This window comes from Gadus chalcogrammus, chromosome 16, assembly GCF_026213295.1.
Source record: "Gadus chalcogrammus isolate NIFS_2021 chromosome 16, NIFS_Gcha_1.0, whole genome shotgun sequence".
NCBI lineage: Eukaryota > Metazoa > Chordata > Actinopteri > Gadiformes > Gadidae > Gadus > Gadus chalcogrammus.
The window spans coordinates 6,975,045-6,993,065 of NC_079427.1; the positions used below are offsets into that span (position 1 = coordinate 6,975,045).

Below are 18,021 nucleotides of genomic sequence, written 5' to 3' on the forward strand. Positions count from 1 at the left end.
TCATCCAGGTGTAGGTCACATGGTCTAGTACTAGTATTACTGTTCGTGTTAGTATAGTAGTACTAGTATTAGTATAAAGCGGACGTGCTTTCCTTGTGTTCCAGGTCCCAAAGGGGAGCGAGGCAGAGTGATCCCTCCTCCCCAAGTCTTCCCACCCAGGGGTCCCGCAGGTCACCCGGGGGTCCCGGGCCAGACAGGTTCTCCTGGCCCCCCCGGAACCACAGGCCTCAAGGGGCCCCGAGGTCAGAGCGTATCTGTGTGTGTGTGTGTGTGTGTGTGTGTGTGTGTGTGTGTGTGTGTGTGTGTGTGTGTGTGTGTGTGTGTGTGTGTGTGTGTGTGTGTGTGTGTGTGTGTGTGTGTGTGTGTGTGTGTGTGCGCAAGAGATATCCTTACAGTATAATGGTCTAGATTGAAATATGTAGATTATTTATGCATCTAGATTGAATAGATACTGACAGTCTATCATTGGTTCTCAAACTGTGGAACGTGTACCATTGGCCGGACACTTGCGCTATTTAGTCGTACTCGGAGGAATCTCCAAAAAAAATTATATAGAAAGGAATATAATTATTTCAAAACATTATACTATCAAAATATATCAAAAGTGCGGACAGGAGAAGAATATTTCGAAAAGGGTCGAAACAGTTCTGCTATATTTCCCCAGCAGAACTGTAAAAAACTGAGGGGGACGACAGTGAACGGGCAAGGGTATATGGTGATGTTCGTAATGAATCCATGAAACCATCACATCTCATCTTACAAACGAACAATGCATCGCTGAAAGACAAACCAGTGGATTGAAAGTGGAAGAAAATGTTAAGGATTGAAGCAGTCCAAGTCCACGATTCAAAAGTCAGGAACAAGACAACTGCGCACCTCATCACAATGTTTTGAGAACCACTGGTCTAGAGACAAACGACTACATTGAAGATACAGTGTAGAAGAGTGTCGATTAAAACACGCTGTGTTGCTGTTTGCTGTTCCAGGACCGAAAGGGAATCCAGGAGCCGACGGGGGCGCAGGAAGAGCCGGGGCCCGGGGCCTGGATGGGCCCCTGGGGGAGGGAGGAGCCCAGGGGGAGAGAGGAGTGGTGGGAGCTCAGGGTGAGGAGACCTGGGTTCTGTTTATTGATGGTTTATTGATCGTTATTGACAAACAGTGACATATCCTACATAAGCCCATCCACTCTCATTAACATACACAAATGATATGAACAATCAACTCACACACATTATCATATTCTACGGATTTGTATTTAATGTGAAATTTGTATTCTTTCTGTTTTGGATGTTATAGAAACGTAATGCATTCACTTGAGAAAATAAGGATTTTTATATTTTTCTAATTTGCATTTCATATTCTTCTAATTCCCATATTACATTTCAATTTGTTTTATTATATTTTATTTTATTTATGTATTATTTATATTCTCCTCTTTTTTTTATGTTCTTTATTTGGATTTTAGGCTCAAACATTTAAAGAACTAACGGTTATTCTTACGCATTATGAATCTCTTCCAGGTCAAACTGGTCCTGCAGGTAACCCTGGTAACCCTGGACCTATCACAGCCTTCAGAGCTGGCTTCCTGTTGGTGATGCACAGCCAATCAGAAGCCATCCCCTCGTGTCCTGACGACATGGCAGCTCTGTGGGTGGGGTTCAGTCTGCTGTACTTGGAGGGCCAGGAGAAAGCTCACGCTCAGGACCTGGGTACTACATACACATTCGTAAAGATACATACACACTCAGGACCGGGTACTACATACACACTCGTAAAGATACATACACACTCAGGACCGGGTACTACATACACACTCGTAAAGATATATACACACTCAGGACCGGGTACTACATACACACTCGTAAAGATATATACACACTGAGGACCTGGGTACTACATACACACTCATAAAGATATATACACACTCAAAACCGGGTACTACATACACACTCATAAAGATATATACACACTCGTAAAGATATATACACACTCAGGACCTGGGTACTACATACACACTCATAAAGATATATACACACTCAGGACCGGGTACTACATACACACTCATAAAGATATATACACATTCAGGACCGGGTACTACATACACACTCATAAAGATATATACACACTCAGGACCGGGTACTACATACACACTCATAAAGATATATACACACTCAGGACCGGGTACTACATACACACTCATAAAGATATATACACACTCAAAACCGGGTACTACATACACACTCATAAAGATATATACACACTCAGGACCGGGTACTACATACACACTCAAAAAGATATATACACACTCAAAACAGGGTACTACATACACACTCATAAAGATATATACACACTCGTAAAGATATATACACACTCAGGACCTGGGTACTACATACACACTCATAAAGATATATACACACTCAGGACCGGGTACTACATACACACTCAAAAAGATATATACACACTCAGGACCTGGGTACTACATACACACTCGTAAAGATATATACACACTCAGGACCTGGTTACTACACACACACTCATAAAGATATATACACACTGAGGACCTGGGTACTACATACACACTCGTAAAGATATATACACACTCAGGACCTGGGTACTACATACACACTCAGAAAGATATATACACACTCAGGACCTGGGTACTACATTCACACGCATGTCGATATACACATACACAGTCATAAACGTATATACATACAACCATATATATACACACACGTTCATATACATACGTATATACCCATACACATTGAATGTATTTGTACATATATGATGTATATGTGTGTGTTTAGGTCAGGCGGGCTCGTGTGTGCGTCTCTTCTCCACCATGCCCTTCTCCTACTGCAACATGGGCTCCTGTCACTACGCCAGCCGCAACGACAAGTCCTACTGGCTGTCCACCACCGCCGCCGTGCCCAGCATGCCCTTTGAGGGCAGTGACATCAGAGCGCACATCAGCCGCTGTGTGGTGTGTGAGGCGGCGTCGCCCGCGGTGACCGTGCACAGCCAAGACCCCGCCCCCCCAAAGTGCCCTCCGCACTGGAGGAACCTCTGGGTGGGGTACTCCTTCCTCATGGTCAGTACTTCCACTATACTACTACTATGCTACCACTTTACTCCTTCCTCATGGTCAGTGCTTCCACTATACTACTACTATACTACCACTTTACTCCTTCCTCATGGTCAATACTATCACTATATTACTACTTTTCTCTTTCCTCATGGTCAGTACTTCCACTATACAACTACTAAACTACAACTTTACTCCTTCCTCTTGATCAGTACTACCACTGAACTACTACTATGCTACCACTTTACTCCTTCCTCTTGATCAGTAATACCACTGAACTACTACTATGCTACCACTTTACTACTTCCTCTTGATCAGTAATACCACTGAACTACTACTATGCTACCACTTTACTACTTCCTCTTGATCAGTACTACCACTGAACTACTACTATGCTACCACTTTACTACTTCCTCTTGATCAGTAATACCACTGAACTACAACTATGCTACCACTTTACTTCTTCCTCATGGTCAGTATTATCACCATGCTACTACTATACTACCACTATACCCCTTCCTCATGGTCAGTACTACCACTATACTACTACTATACTACCACTATACCCCTTCCTCATGGTCAGTACTACCACTATACTGCTACTATACTACCACTATAATACTTACTGATGGTCAGTACTACTACTATACTACCACTATACCCCTTCCTCATGGTCAGTACTACCACTATACTACTACTATACTACCACTATACTACTTACTGATGGTCAGTACTACTACTATACTACCACTTTACTCCTTCCTCGTGGTTAGTACTACCAATTTACTATTACCATACTTTAAATACCTTATGTATATGAGTCATATGCATAATATCTGCCAATCATGGGTCAATTATAAAAATATATATGAATCATACACATTCGATTCATATATATATTTCATAAACATGAATATATTAATATATATAATCTTACACATTCATATAAACATAATGAATATATAACATTAATATTCAACATTGATAAGTATGAATGTATATGATTCCTAAACATGAACAGGGTTATATCCATATGAATGCATCACCTATATGAGTCTCTCTGACTCTATCTCTATGATTGTGTCCCAGCACACGGGGGCGGGGGACGAGGGCGGCGGCCAGTCCCTGACCTCCTCAGGAAGCTGCCTCCAGGACTTCCGGGCCCAGCCCTACGTGGAGTGCCAGGGCCCCCGAGGGACCTGCCACTACTTCACTAACATCTACAGCTTCTGGCTGACCAGCACGGCCCCGCGGGCCTCCTCCCCGCCCGCGCAGACGGAGCCCATGGTGCTGCTGCAGCCCTGGCAGCAGAGAGCCACCGCAGGCCGCTGCAGCGTCTGCATGAAAGACTGACCCCCGGGTCCTCCTCCACCTCCACCTCTGACCTCCACCTCTGACCTCCTCCTCCTCTGACCTCCTCCTCTGACCTCCACCTCTGACCTCCACCTCTGACCTCCTCCTCTGACCTCCTCCTCTGACCTCCCCCTCTAACCTCCACCTCCTCCTCTGACCTCCACCTCTGACCTCCACCTCTGACCTCCACCTCCTCCTCTGACCTCCACCTCTGACCTCCACCTCTGACCTCCACCTCTGACCTCCACCTCCTCCTCTGACCTCCTCCTCTGACCTCCACCTCCTCCTCTGACCTCCACCTCCTCCTCCTCTGACCTCCACCTTCTCCTCCTCTGACCTCCACCTCCTCCTCTGACCTCCACCTCCTCCTCTGACCTCCACCTCTGACCTCCACCTTCTCCTCCTCTGACCTCCACCTCCTCCTCTGACCTCCTCCTCTGACTCCTCCTCTGACCTCCACCTCCTCCTCTGACTCCTCCTCTAACCTCCACCTCCTCCTCTGACCTCCACCTCCTCCTCTGACCTCCGCCTCTGACCTCCACCTTCTCCTCCTCTGACCTCCACCTCCTCCTCTGACCTCCTCCTCTGACTCCTCCTCTAACCTCCACCTCCTCCTCTGACCTCCACCTCCTCCTCTGACCTCCACCTCCTCCTCTGACCTCCACTTTCTCCTCCATTGTGTGTTCTCCGTTGTCAAAGTCACGTGACTTATGTGTCTCCTTTCTAGACAGATCTGCATAGAAACGTTATTCATGTTAATCCCGTTGATTATAACTGTCTATGGTTAATGGAGTCTATACATGTCTTGTGAAACATGCTAGGTCTCATGTGGCCTAAACATGTCTAATATATCATGCTATGTCTATGGAGACTATAAATGTCCAATATAACATGCTATGTCTAATATGGCATGCCATGTCTAATGGTGTCTTAACATGTCTTTTATAACATGTTATGTTTTGGTGTCTATACATGTCTAATATAACATGCATATGTGAAATATTATTTGAAACATGTTGTCTAATGTAAACACTATGATAGACCTGATGAACAATTTTTTTTTTTATAGATGCGCGTTTCGTCATTTCTTCCTGATGTATTAAAACATGGAAAACTTGAAAGGACAACTACGGTAATAAGGCCGACCAGGAAGCACCTTGTAGAGGTTCTGGGGGTTCATTAGGATCATATAGCGGACCTCCTGTGTTTAGGACCCATTAGCAGAGGTTCTGGGGGTTCCTTTAGGACCCTTTAGCAGAGGTTCTTGGGGTTCAGGTGTTTGGACCCTATAGCAGAGGTTCTGGGGGTTCAGGCCTTTAGGACCCTTTAGCAGAGGTTCTGGGGGTTCAGGCCTTTAGGACCCTTTAGCAGAGGTTCTGGGGGTTCCTTTAGGACCCTATAGCAGAGGTTCTGGGGGTTCAGGCCTTTAGGACCCTTTAGCAGAGGTTCTGGGGGTTCCTTTAGGACCCTATAGCAGAGGTTCTGGAGGTTCCTTTATGACCCTTTAGCAGAGGTTCTGGGGGTTCCTTTAGGACCCTTTAGCAGAGGTTCTGGGGGTTCAGGCCTTTAGGACCCTTTAGCAGAGGTTCTGGAGGTTCCTTTAGGACCCTTTAGCAGAGGTTCTGGAGGTTCCTTTAGGACCCTTTAGCAGAGGTTCTGGAGGTTCAGGCCTTTAGGACCCTTTAGCAGAGGTTCTGGAGGTTCAGGCCTTAGGACCATAGAGCAGAGGTTCTGCAGGTTCCTTCATGTGTTTAGGACCCTTTAGCAGAGGTTCTGGGGGTTCAGGCCTTTAGGACCATAGAGCAGAGGTTCTGGGGGTTCCTTTAGGACCCTTTAGCAGAGGTTCTGAGGGTTCAGGTGTTTGGACCCTATAGCAGAGGTTCTGGGGGTTCAGGCCTTTAGGACCCCCCTCACTCCTTTGTGATGCTGAAAAGGAGCCACAAATATAAATAATGTATTTATTTTCTTTCTATGTTTTGTTACATTAATTTGGATCGTATCGAATTGGTCATGCATCAATAGAATTATTTTTGTTACTCCAATCTTGTTTGCGAGTATTGAGTGTCACCCGTAGGTCACTTGTAAGACTAATTAGTCACTTTGGATAAAAGTTTCTGCTAAATGATTACATTGCCAGCGTTAAACTGCATAAAAATAATGATGCCATTTGTTAAAGAAATATTTTTACAGTTTTAAGAAGATTTAGTTTTTTGTGAACATACATTTATTCATAATATTTAATATTCATTTGTCTTAAAATTTCAATTAATCTATCATTTTGTCCTATTTTTTAACATAAAATGTAAAAAAAACAAACATGTGGTTTTATCCTTAATAAAATTAAGAAAATAAAATCGTTTTCAAAGTATATTATCAGAGAGACCACAGATGTCTACTTGTCTATTCTAGGTATATTCTTTGTTTATTTACTTTTTGTAACTCACAGTTTTAAAATATCTGTGTAGTTCGTAGTCTGAATAATTCTAAAATGAATTGCATTTCATGGTGTGGGCTCTCCCCCATGATTAAGAAATATAACAAACATTAATGGATTTCCACAAGGAAATGGAGAATTTCAAGTTAGTATTGACACGGGATAATGATTCAGTGAAAGTACATCGCATTTTCATTTCATATAAAACGATAGTGATATCCACCAGATGACATATTAAGGGCGCTACTACAGAAATTGTGTGAAGTGTTCTACGGTTCTAGGGTTATGTGTTCTATGGTTAGGGGTTCTAGGGTTAGAGGTTGTGCCCATAGGTCTTCTAAGGATAGGGGTTCTACCATTAGCGGTTCTAGTTCTACTATTGTACCATTAGGGTTAGGGGTTGTAGGGTTAGGGGTTTGACCATAAGGGGTTATAGAGTTAGGGGTTATACGGTTAGATGTTCTAGGGTTCCATGGTTAGGTTTTCTACAGCTCTAGGATCAGGGGATGTTAAAATTGCTAGCAGGAACAGTTATGGTTCTAAATCAGGTAGAATACACTCAGATTATTTCCTAGGGTTTCAGTAAAATCCGCAGAGAGGGTTGTAACTCAGTCTGTGGTCTTAAGATGTCTCTTTAGCAGTAGGGTTGATATGCCAGAGCACTGATCCTATTATAAATATAATTGCTATTTCTAACAGAAAACATGGCCATGGATAAATCTGTGAAAGTGCTAAACTCGAGAGCATGAAGACACCAGGCAGAGGAATGGTTCGTATAGCATCCTACCATGGAAATAATAATAACACCGTGACGTATCTCCATGAGACCCTCGAACTGAACGTTCAAGGAGGCTTGACATTTAACTTAATGTACTGTTACCATGGAGAGCGTGACAGGCAGGGAGACAGACAGTCAGGTACACAGACAGACAGACAGACAGACAGACAGACAGACAGACAGACAGACAGACAGACAGACAGACAGATAGACAGATAGAGATAGACAGACAAACGGAGAAAGAATAACAGCTAGAGACATAGAGGCTGAAGACGTGTTTCCAGCGGATGGGAGAATCGAGGGAGTGTTTGTGTTTGTGAAGCGGGAGGAAGGGTGTTGTTTGCTGGGTGGAGCTGAGACTGACCAGTCTGTTGGCAGATCGCTATCTTCTTTTCTCCGTCTCCTCTTCACCCCCTGTCTACGCCGACCATTGAAATCTCTTTTCTTTCTGCTCAACAAAGACGGTAGGAGACCATCGCCTGGTGCATCTCCTCCGCCGTCTCGACTGTTGTGTCGCGGTTTGGCTCGGAGGCTTCGGGAGGACGAGGAGGAGAAGAGGAGGAGGAAACGATAGGAGGAGAACAGGAGGAGAACAGGGATGTCTCGGAGGCGAAGCCAGCCGCACTAGATGTTGTCTCACTGCCCCAGAATGAGCGTAGCGCTGCAGGATCTGCGGAACACAGTGAGTAGCGTCGTGTTCTTTCTCCTGTGATGCTGTGCGGGCCCACTGTCATACAAACAACATGTATCGCCCACCGTATCCACATATACAAACGTATACTGTACACAACATACTATATACTACAAATATGTAAGTAGCTATACTACACACATGTTGAATATATATAGGCCTACCTACACAATATACACGTATATTTATATATACTAAACACAACGTGCTATATATCCCTACTTCAAATATATTTACGTTTACTACACACGTGTAAATTATAAACATACAACATACTATATATAGCATGTTGTATGTTTATACATGTGTGACACATATTGTCATATAGGCCTACTATGCACAACATATACTATATACACATATATTTCAATATACTACACAAAACATATATACTATTTACACATATATTGTCATGTATTATACACAGCATATACACTAATATATAGGCTACACATATTAAAAAAATATACTACACACAACATATACACTATGTAAGGTTACACACATATTAACATTCACCATATAGGCCTATATACATTTACTTACATATAGCCTAGTATTCACAACATAATTGATGCATCTATATTTATATGTAGTACACAGCACCTATATCCTAAATACACATATGCCTACATAAACTACAAAAGCACACTGATTGGTGGACAAGGTTTCCCTGCATGTGTTACTGGGCGGTTGACCGGATCACAATCTGTTTCCAATCCGAATGTAAACGAGAGGCGTGACGTCACTAGGGGGCGCAGCGGTGCCGGGTGGGCTTGTTGTTGTGTTCTCCCTTCGGTCCGCCTGTAAGCGAGTGCGCAATATAGGTGTGCATGTGAGTGGGCGTGAGTGGGCGTGTTAGTGAGTTTGCATAAGAGTGTGTGTGCATCTGAGTGTGCGTGCATGTGAGTCTGCATGTGAGTATGCATGTGAGTGGGCGTGAGTGTGCGTGTTAGTGAGTTTGCATAAGAGTGTGTGTGCATCTGAGTGTGCGTGCATGTGAGTCTGCATGTGAGTATGCACGTGAGTGTGTGCTTGTGCATGTGTGTGCTTGTTAGTGTGTGTGTGTGTGTGTGTGTGTGTGTGTGTGTGTGTGTGTGTGTGTGTGTGTGTGTGTGTGTGTGTGTGTGTGTGTGTGTGTGTGTGTGTGTGTGTGTGTGTGTGCAGGTGAGTGTGCATGTGGGTGTGCATGTGAGACTGCAATTAAGTGTGTGTGTGTGTGTGTGTGTGTGTGTGTGTGTGTGTGTGTGTGTGTGTGTGTGTGTGTGTGTGTGTGTGTGTGAGTGTTAAGAGTCTGTATGCTTGTTGTATGAAAGCTACGATTGGACCATGCTGCTGATGTCAAACAGAAACTCTGCAGTGATTGGCTTGGAGTGCCGCAGACGTCATTTTGTCCTCTGCTCTTAATGATTGACATACAACCCATTGTGTGGAAGGTTGGCAGTTAAATAACCACTTCCCTTTAGCTGGGAACTAGGTGATGTCATGCCCCCCTCCCTTCCTGCTGTGTTCCCCATGAGAAAAGCCACGCTATCCCCTTAGTTTACACCCACTACTATAGCAATATATCACCCAGCAGTGCAAATGAATCATATCATCTATCCCTTTGCCCTTTAACACGTCTTTAATCTCTTAGCGAACACCTAGCTCGATAGTACTCTAACTTCGGGCACTATTCATCTTGCACTGCAGCAATACTTTACCCTCTTTATTAAGAAGCTCTTCACTATCATCTAGCACTACAACACTTTACTCTCTTTGTTAAAGGTTGGGTATGGAATTCGCTTTTTTGACCATTTTTGCAGAATTACTTGAAATCCTTATCATAACCCACTTACAGCCACTGAGTTAGAAGTACTGACATGACAATTAAACAAGTCAATCATCTGTGGAACGGGCAGGGCTCGAAAAACTCCAGCCAATGATTTCCAGAGCCACCGAGTTGCATCGGACAGTAAGTACGTCAATCAAACGGTCGTACTGCACTCCCCCTCCCCCGCGCCCCGCGCGCGACCCCTCCGTGCAGTACTCGTGACCCAGAGCTCGTGACCCAGAGCAAGCTCCTGTTTGTTGTTATCCTGTGGTAGCTACTGTAACTAGTTAATCCACATTTGGACCTAGCAGTAGAAGACAATTTCCATGGCAGACAAGACGCTACCATCCCCATGTTGTTTTTTTAATGTTGCCATGTTGTTTAACGAAAACCTACGCTAGCCTGGCTCGCTCTCGCGCATCTGTGGTTCGCGCTCGTGCATGATTGTGCGTCCAGGTACTTGGAATGGGTGGAGTCAGAGTCAGCGTTGAAGGAGAGGGGGTAGGACCATTTGAGTTGTGTATTTTCAAAATCTGCTGGCGTTTCGCAAATCCCATACCCAACCTTTAAGAAGCTATTCACTATCATCTAGCACTACAACACTTTACTCTCTTTGTTAAGAAGCTCTTCACTATCATCTAGCACTACAACACTTTACTCTCTTTGTTAAGAAGCTCTTCACTATCATCTAGCACTACAACACTTTACTCTCTTTGTTATGAAGCTCTTAAGAAGCTCTTCATTATCATCCAGCACTAAAACCCTTTACACTTTATTAAGAAGTTCTTCACTAAAATCTACCACTATTACACTTTACTCACTTTACTATTTAAGTGTATGCATATGATGATATATACAGCAATATAGCAATAAATAGCAATAATAGCTTATCTTACCTACAGCACCTTTAACTCTCATCTAGTCGATGATGTCTCAGTTCAGTTCAGTGTTTCAGTTCAATATGATGGCCACCATTGTGTTTCAGTTCTATATGATGTCCACCATTGTGTTCTATATGATGGTCACCTGCATTGTGTTTCAGTTCTGTATGATGTCCACCATTGTGTTCTATATGATGGCCAACAGTGTGTTTCAGTTCTATTTGATGGCCACCATTTATGAAGTTGTGTTTTTTTTTCAGATGTCCAGCTATAAACGTGCTACCTTTGAGGAAGAGGAGGCTTCAGATCTTCCTCGGGATGGAAGCCCATCGCCTGAAGGTGTCGAGGTCAGGGCTCACTACTGCTTTACTTCCACTTTACAATGCTATTACTCTACTTAACTACAACTCAACTACTACTTTACCCTGGCCATACTTTACTACCACCTCTTTACTTTGCTTTGATATTCTTTACTACTACTGTACTTTACTACCACTTAACTGTTGTTAACAACTGTTTACGATAATCATGAGGATGGTGATGGTGATGGTGATGGTGATGATGATGATGGTGATGGTGATGATGATGATGATGATGATGATGATGATGATGATGATGATGATGATTTTGATGATGATGATGAGGATGAGGATGATGATGATGATGATGAGGATGAGGATGATGAGGATAATGTTGATGATGATGATGATGATGTTGATGATGATGATGATGATGATGATGATGTTGATGAGGAGGATGATGATGATGATGATGATGATGATGATGATGTTGATGAGGAGGATGATGATGATGATGATGATGATGTTGATGATGATGATGATGATGATGATGATGATGAGGAGGATGAGGATGAGGATGAGGATGAGGATGAGGATGTTGATGACGATGTTGATGACGATGATGAGGATGAGGATGATGATGAGGATGAATATGATGATGATGATGATGATGATGATGATGATGATGATGATGATGATGATGATGATGATGATGATGGAGGTTTCTGGGCAGGTGGGCTTCAGGAAGGGCTCCCTGGGGGGTTGGACCCAGCTGGAGGTCTGGCTGGCTGCTCTGCTCCTCGTCTCAGTCCTGCTGCTGCTCCTCACCCTCACACTGGGACTAACACAGAGCCCAGGTACACACACACACACACACACACACACACACACACACACACACACACACACACACACACACACACACACACACACACGTACACACACACACACACACACACACACACACACACACACACACACACACACATTGGTACACACACACACACAAACACACACACACACACACACATACACACACACACACACACACACACACACACACACACACACACACACACGTACACACACACACACACACACACATTCGCACGCACACACACACAAGAACACACACAAGCACACACAAATACACACAAACACACATTCGTACACACACACACACACACACACACACACACCTTCGTACACTGTTCCTGTTATCGAGGTTCTCTTAGCGTTGGAGGGGGGCTAAGCACCGGGGTTCCTTCACTACGGCCGGGGCAGCTCAAGCGCGGCGACTCTGAACTTTGACCCAGGGACCCCGATCCCAACCCCCCGCACCAGGGGGTGCTTGTTGATGACTCTGCGGTTGCCGTGGTTACAGATGGGAGCAAGGAGCTGTGTCTCTCGGAGGCGTGCGTGATGCTGGCGGGGCGGATGGCGGAGGCCATGGACCGCCAGGCGGACCCCTGTCAGGACTTCTACCAGTACGCCTGCGGGGGCTGGACCCGCAAGAACCCCCTCCCCGACGCCCGGTCCCGCTGGTCCACCTTCAACAGCCTCTGGGAGCAGAACCAGGCACTGCTCAAACACATCCTGGGTACCACCCCACACACACACACACACACACACACACACACACACACACCCCCAACCCTAACCCTAACCCAGCTGCTCTGATTGGCTGATATATGACATGTCTGCTGTAGAGAACGGGACATTTAACGGGACCAGTGAAGCGGAGAGGAAGACCCAGTCCTACTACCTGTCCTGTCTGAACCAGCCCCGCATAGACCAGCTTGGGGCTCAGCCTCTCGTAGACCTAATCACCAAGGTAACCCCTACCCCTAACCCAGTCCTACTGCCTGTCCCGTCTCAACCCCTAACCCTAACCCAGTCCTACTACCTGCCCTGCCAGAACCCTAACCCTAACCCAGTCCTACTACCTGCCCTGCCAGAACCCTAACCCTAACCCTAAACCAACCCTAAACCTGCTTCGGAAAGTTCTTCACCGAGTGAGATGAAGCGGAAGTATCTCAGTGGCTTTCTCCTTGAGCATAGGGCCATTCTTTACGGAAGGAAGGGAGATAATGCCTTCCCACTATTCCTTTGGGTACCAACATTTAAAGCACTATTAAGCAGTTCACGAAAACAAAAAGCAACCTGGGACGATCTTTTTAAGATACATGTCAAAAAATATGAGTAGACTGACCTTTAACTCCTAACCCCAAGCTTCTCATTCTTAACTCAGTACCTCTTACCTCCAACCCCTTACGCATAACTTGTAACTTCTACCTCCAACCCCTCACCCTGATGGGATCTATTCATCTCTCTCTCCCTTGCTGCTCGCCTGTCTGTCTGCCTGTCTGTCTGTTTGTCTTGTCGTGTGTGTGTGTGTGAGTGTGTGTGTGTGTGTGTGTGTGTGTGTGTGTGTGTGTGTGTGTGTGTGTGTGTGTGTGTGTGTGTGTGTGTGTGTGTGTGTGTGTGTGTGTGTGTGTGTGTGTGTGTGTGTGTCTGTGTGTGTGTGTGTGTGTGTGTGTGTGTGTGTGTGTGTGTGTGTGTGTGTGTGTGTGTGTGTGTGTGTGTGTGTGTGTGTGTGTGTGTGCAGCTGGGGGGCTGGAGTATAACAGGTAGGTGGGAGAAGGACAATTTCATGGAAGTTCTGAAGCTGCTGTCCGGACCGTACAGAGCCCAGCCCTTCTTCTCCCTGGGAGTCAGCACGGACCCCAAGAACTCCAACAGTAACGTCATCCAGGTATAGGAGAGAAGATGAGAGGAGGAGGGCGGAGGAGAGGAGAAGGGGAGAGGAGGGGAGTGAGGAGAGAGGAGAGGAGAGGAGAGGAGAGGAGAGGAGAGGAGAGGAGAGGAGAGGAGAGGAGAGGAGGAGGGCAGAGGAGAGGAGAAGGGGAGAGGAGGGGAGTGAAGAGAGGAGAGGAGAGGAGAGGAGAGGAGGAGAGGAGAGGAGAGGAGAGGAGAGGAGAGGAGAGGAGAGGAGAGGAGAGGAGAGGAGAGGAGGGATGATGGAGGAGGACTTTGGAAGAGAGGAGAAGAGAGAGAGGAGTTTTCAGGATAGAAAAGGGGAGAGAAGGAGGGGGGAGGAGAGGCGGAGAGGAACAGAGAGGAGAAGAAGAGAAGAGAGAGGAGATAGGAGAAGGAGAAGAAGAGGAGGGGAAAGGAGAGGAAAGGGAAAGGAGAGAGGGGAGAGGTAGAGAGGGGATGGAGAGAGGAGAGTAGAGGAGGAGGGGAGAGGAGTTAGGAGAGGAGAGAGGCGAGAGAGAAGGAGGGGAGAGAGAGAGAAGAGGAGGGGGAGGGGAGAGGAGAGAGAGAAGGAGAGGAGAGAGAGAAGAAGAGGAGAGAGGGGGAGGGGAGAGGAGAGAGAGAAGAAGAGGAGAGAGGGGGAGGGGAGAGGAGTGAGGAGAGGAGAGGAGAGAGAGAAGGAGAGGAGAGAGGGGGAGGGGAGAGGAGTGAGGAGAGGAGAGGAGAGGAGAGAAGGAGAGGAGAGAGGGGGAGGGGAGAGGAGTGAGGAGAGGAGAGAGAGAAGAAGAGGAGAGAAGAGGAAGATAGCAGGGGATTAGTATAATGTCTTCTACTGTGTCCTTCAGGTGGAACAGTCTGGTATTTTCCTCCCATCCAGAGACTACTACCTTAATAAGACAGCCAATGAGAAGGTGAGGAATCTGCGTTGTCGTTGCAATGGTTATACACAATGTTATCCATACATTTACATGTGTATATTGCGTACATGTATATAATGTGTACCTGAATATATTGTTTATATGTGTGTGTGCATATGTATGTGTGTGTGTGTGTGTGCGTGCGTGCGTGTGTGTGTATCGAGGTGTTGGATGCGTATCTGGAGTACATGGTGGAGCTGGGCCTACTGCTGGGAGGGAGCAGGAACTCCACGGAGCAGGAGATGAGGCAGATCCTGGAGCTGGAGACGGCTCTGGCTAACATCACCATCCCTCAGGACCAGAGGAGAGACGAGGAGAAGCTCTACCACAAGATCACTATCGCTGATCTACAGGTACACCCTCACCCCTATACCCAACACCTTAACCCCTGTACACTAACCCTATACAGATGGATGTGGTTCTGGTGTACAGGTTCTAGATGGTTGTGGTTCTGGTATACAGGTTCTAGATGGTTGTGGTTCTGGTGTACAGGTTCTAGATGGTTGTGGTTCTGGTGTACAGGTTCTAGATGGTTCTGGTTCTGGTGTACAGGTTCTAGATGGTTGTGGTTCTGGTGTACAGGTTCTAGACAATTCTGGTTCTGGTGTACAGGTTCTAGACGGTTGTGGTTCTGGTGTACAGGTTCTAGATGGTTGTGGTTCTGGTGTACAGGTTCTAGATGGTTGTGGTTCTGGTGTGCAGGTTCTAGATGGTTGTGGTTCTGGTGTGCAGGTTCTAGATGGTTGTGGTTCTGGTGTACAGGTTCTAGATGGTTGTGGTTCTGGTGTACAGGTTCTAGATGGTTGTGGTTCTGGTGTGTATGTTCTAGATGGTTGTGGTTCTGGTGTACAGGTTCTAGATGGTTGTGGTTCTGGTGTGTATGTTCTAGATGGTTGTGGTTCTGGTGTACAGGTTCTAGATAGTTGTGGTTCTGGTGTACAGGTTCTAGATGGTTGTGGTTCTGGTGTACAGGTTCTAGATGGTTGTGGTTCTGGTGTGCAGGTTCTAGATGGTTGTGGTTCTGGTGTACAGGTTCTAGAGGGTTGTGGTTCTGGTGTACAGGTTCTAGATGGTTGTGGTTCTGGTGTACAGGTTCTAGATGGTTGTGGTTCTGGTGTGCAGGTCCTTGCTCCGGCCGTGGACTGGCTGGACCTCCTGTCCTCGTCCCTCTCTCCTCTGGAGCTGAACGACACTGAGCCGGTGGTCATCTACACCAGAGAGTACCTGGTGGAGATGTCTCAACTCATCGCACGCACTGACCGCAGGTACACGCACGCACGCACGCACGCACGCACGCACGCACGCACGCACGCACGCACGCACGCACGCACGCACGCACGCACGCACGCACGCACGCACACACACACACACACGCACACACGCACACACACACACGCACACACACACGCACACACTGACCCCAGTCTCAAACAAAACAAAAAATATCTATACACGTTTTTCATCTCTATGGCTCGCTTTCTCTCTCTCTAGTCTGCTGAATAACTACATGATTTGGACATTGGTGCAGAAGGGCGTCGCTAGCTTGGACCAGCGGTTTGAGAACGCCCAGGACAAACTGCTGGAGAGTCTGTACGGAACCAAGAAGGTACCACTAGCACGACTAGCCTTGAATGACTAGGCTAGAATGACTAGCATTAAGGGCAAATTATGCAAAGGTCTGGACAGAACCAGGGGGGTACAGCTAACACGACTAGCCAAGCATGACTAGCATTACCCAGCACATATGCTAGCATACACACGTATATATATGTATGAATAAGTACCTGAAATGGCTTCGGGTATGTGTCCGAATAATCGTTATGCCCTAGGATCACTGTATGGGAAATAAATGCTTTGAGGAACTGCTTCAAAAATCTCATTATGTTGCTATGAATTAAAGACCGTTGCTATGGATAACAGACCGTTGCTATGGATAACAGACCATTACTATCAATAACAGACTGTTGCTATGGATAACAGACTGCTGCTATGGATAACAGACCGTTGCTATGAATATGTTGCTAGGCACAGACTCATCCTTTAGTGGAAGCAATAAAGAAGAACATTACAGATCGTTTATTGTGTAATAACCCCCCTTCCCTCCCCCCTGCTTCCTGTCGGACCCTCTAGGGTTTATGCTGTGATTATGAGCGTCTCGCTGTGCGTTATCCCTTACATAACTCCAGTAGGCCCGGTGTGAGGCTTAAGGCTGGATCTGGTTCTATATATATGTTTCTATAGCAGCTGATACCATATTGTGATGATGTTTACGTTGCAGTCGTGCACGCCGCGGTGGCAGACGTGCATCGGCAACACCGACGACACCATGGGCTTCGCCCTGGGGGCGCTGTTTGTCAAGGAGACCTTCGACAGGAACAGCAAAGGAATCGTACGTTCACCTCCCGCTCGGTGTACCGTGGAGAGACAGTTCCTGTTGTCTTCTGTGTTTCAGAGGACAACTGTGTGTGTCTCTCTCTGTCTCTCTCTCTCCCTCCCTCAATCTGTAACTATATCTCTAACCCACTCTTTCTGACTAACTCCCTCTTGCTCTCTCTCGCTCTCTCTCTCTCTAACTCTGTCTGTCTTTCTCTCTTAAGGTGTCTCCATGACTCTCTAACTGTATCCCCATGTCTCTCCCCCTCCATCTAACTGTATCTCCATGTCTCACCCCCTCTCTCTAACTGTATCTCCATGTCTCTCCCCCTCTCTCTAACTGTATCTCCATGTCTCTCCCCCTCTCTCTAACTGTATCTCCATGTCTCCCCCCTCTCTCTAACTGTACCCGCTTGTCTCTCCCCCTCCATCCAACTGTATATCCATGTCTCTCCCCCTCTCTCTAACCATATCCCCATGTCTCTCCCCCTCCATCTAAATGTATCTTCATGTCTCTCCCCCTCCATCTAACTGTATCTCCATGTCTCTCCCCCTCTCTCTAGCTGTATCTCCATGTCTCTCCCCCTCTCTCTAACCATATCCCCATGTCTCTCCCCCTCCATCTAACTGTATCTCC

At 46.2% G+C, this 18,021-nt stretch overlaps 2 protein-coding genes across 2 annotated transcripts in view; both read left to right on the top strand.

Annotated features, from left to right (window-relative positions):
- Window positions 1-4,441, top strand: part of col4a4 (collagen, type IV, alpha 4) — a 31,508-nt gene extending 27,067 nt beyond the window's left edge. The window contains exons 35-38 of the mRNA XM_056610371.1: window positions 105-242; window positions 1,521-1,709; window positions 2,811-3,094; window positions 4,178-4,441. Of these exons, the coding sequence (XP_056466346.1) occupies window positions 105-242; window positions 1,521-1,709; window positions 2,811-3,094; window positions 4,178-4,441 (875 nt within the window). The remainder of the gene's footprint in view (window positions 1-104; window positions 243-1,520; window positions 1,710-2,810; window positions 3,095-4,177) is intronic.
- A 3,536-nt stretch (window positions 4,442-7,977) lies between these two features.
- Window positions 7,978-18,021, top strand: part of ece2b (endothelin converting enzyme 2b) — a 14,460-nt gene continuing 4,416 nt past the window's right edge. Inside the window, exons 1-11 of the mRNA XM_056610372.1 lie at window positions 7,978-8,335; window positions 11,299-11,385; window positions 12,071-12,194; window positions 12,722-12,937; window positions 13,047-13,171; window positions 13,946-14,092; window positions 14,940-15,005; window positions 15,176-15,364; window positions 16,134-16,276; window positions 16,503-16,617; window positions 17,290-17,404. Coding sequence (XP_056466347.1) covers window positions 8,282-8,335; window positions 11,299-11,385; window positions 12,071-12,194; window positions 12,722-12,937; window positions 13,047-13,171; window positions 13,946-14,092; window positions 14,940-15,005; window positions 15,176-15,364; window positions 16,134-16,276; window positions 16,503-16,617; window positions 17,290-17,404 — 1,381 coding nt within the window. The 5' untranslated portion in view covers window positions 7,978-8,281. The remainder of the gene's footprint in view (window positions 8,336-11,298; window positions 11,386-12,070; window positions 12,195-12,721; window positions 12,938-13,046; window positions 13,172-13,945; window positions 14,093-14,939; window positions 15,006-15,175; window positions 15,365-16,133; window positions 16,277-16,502; window positions 16,618-17,289; window positions 17,405-18,021) is intronic.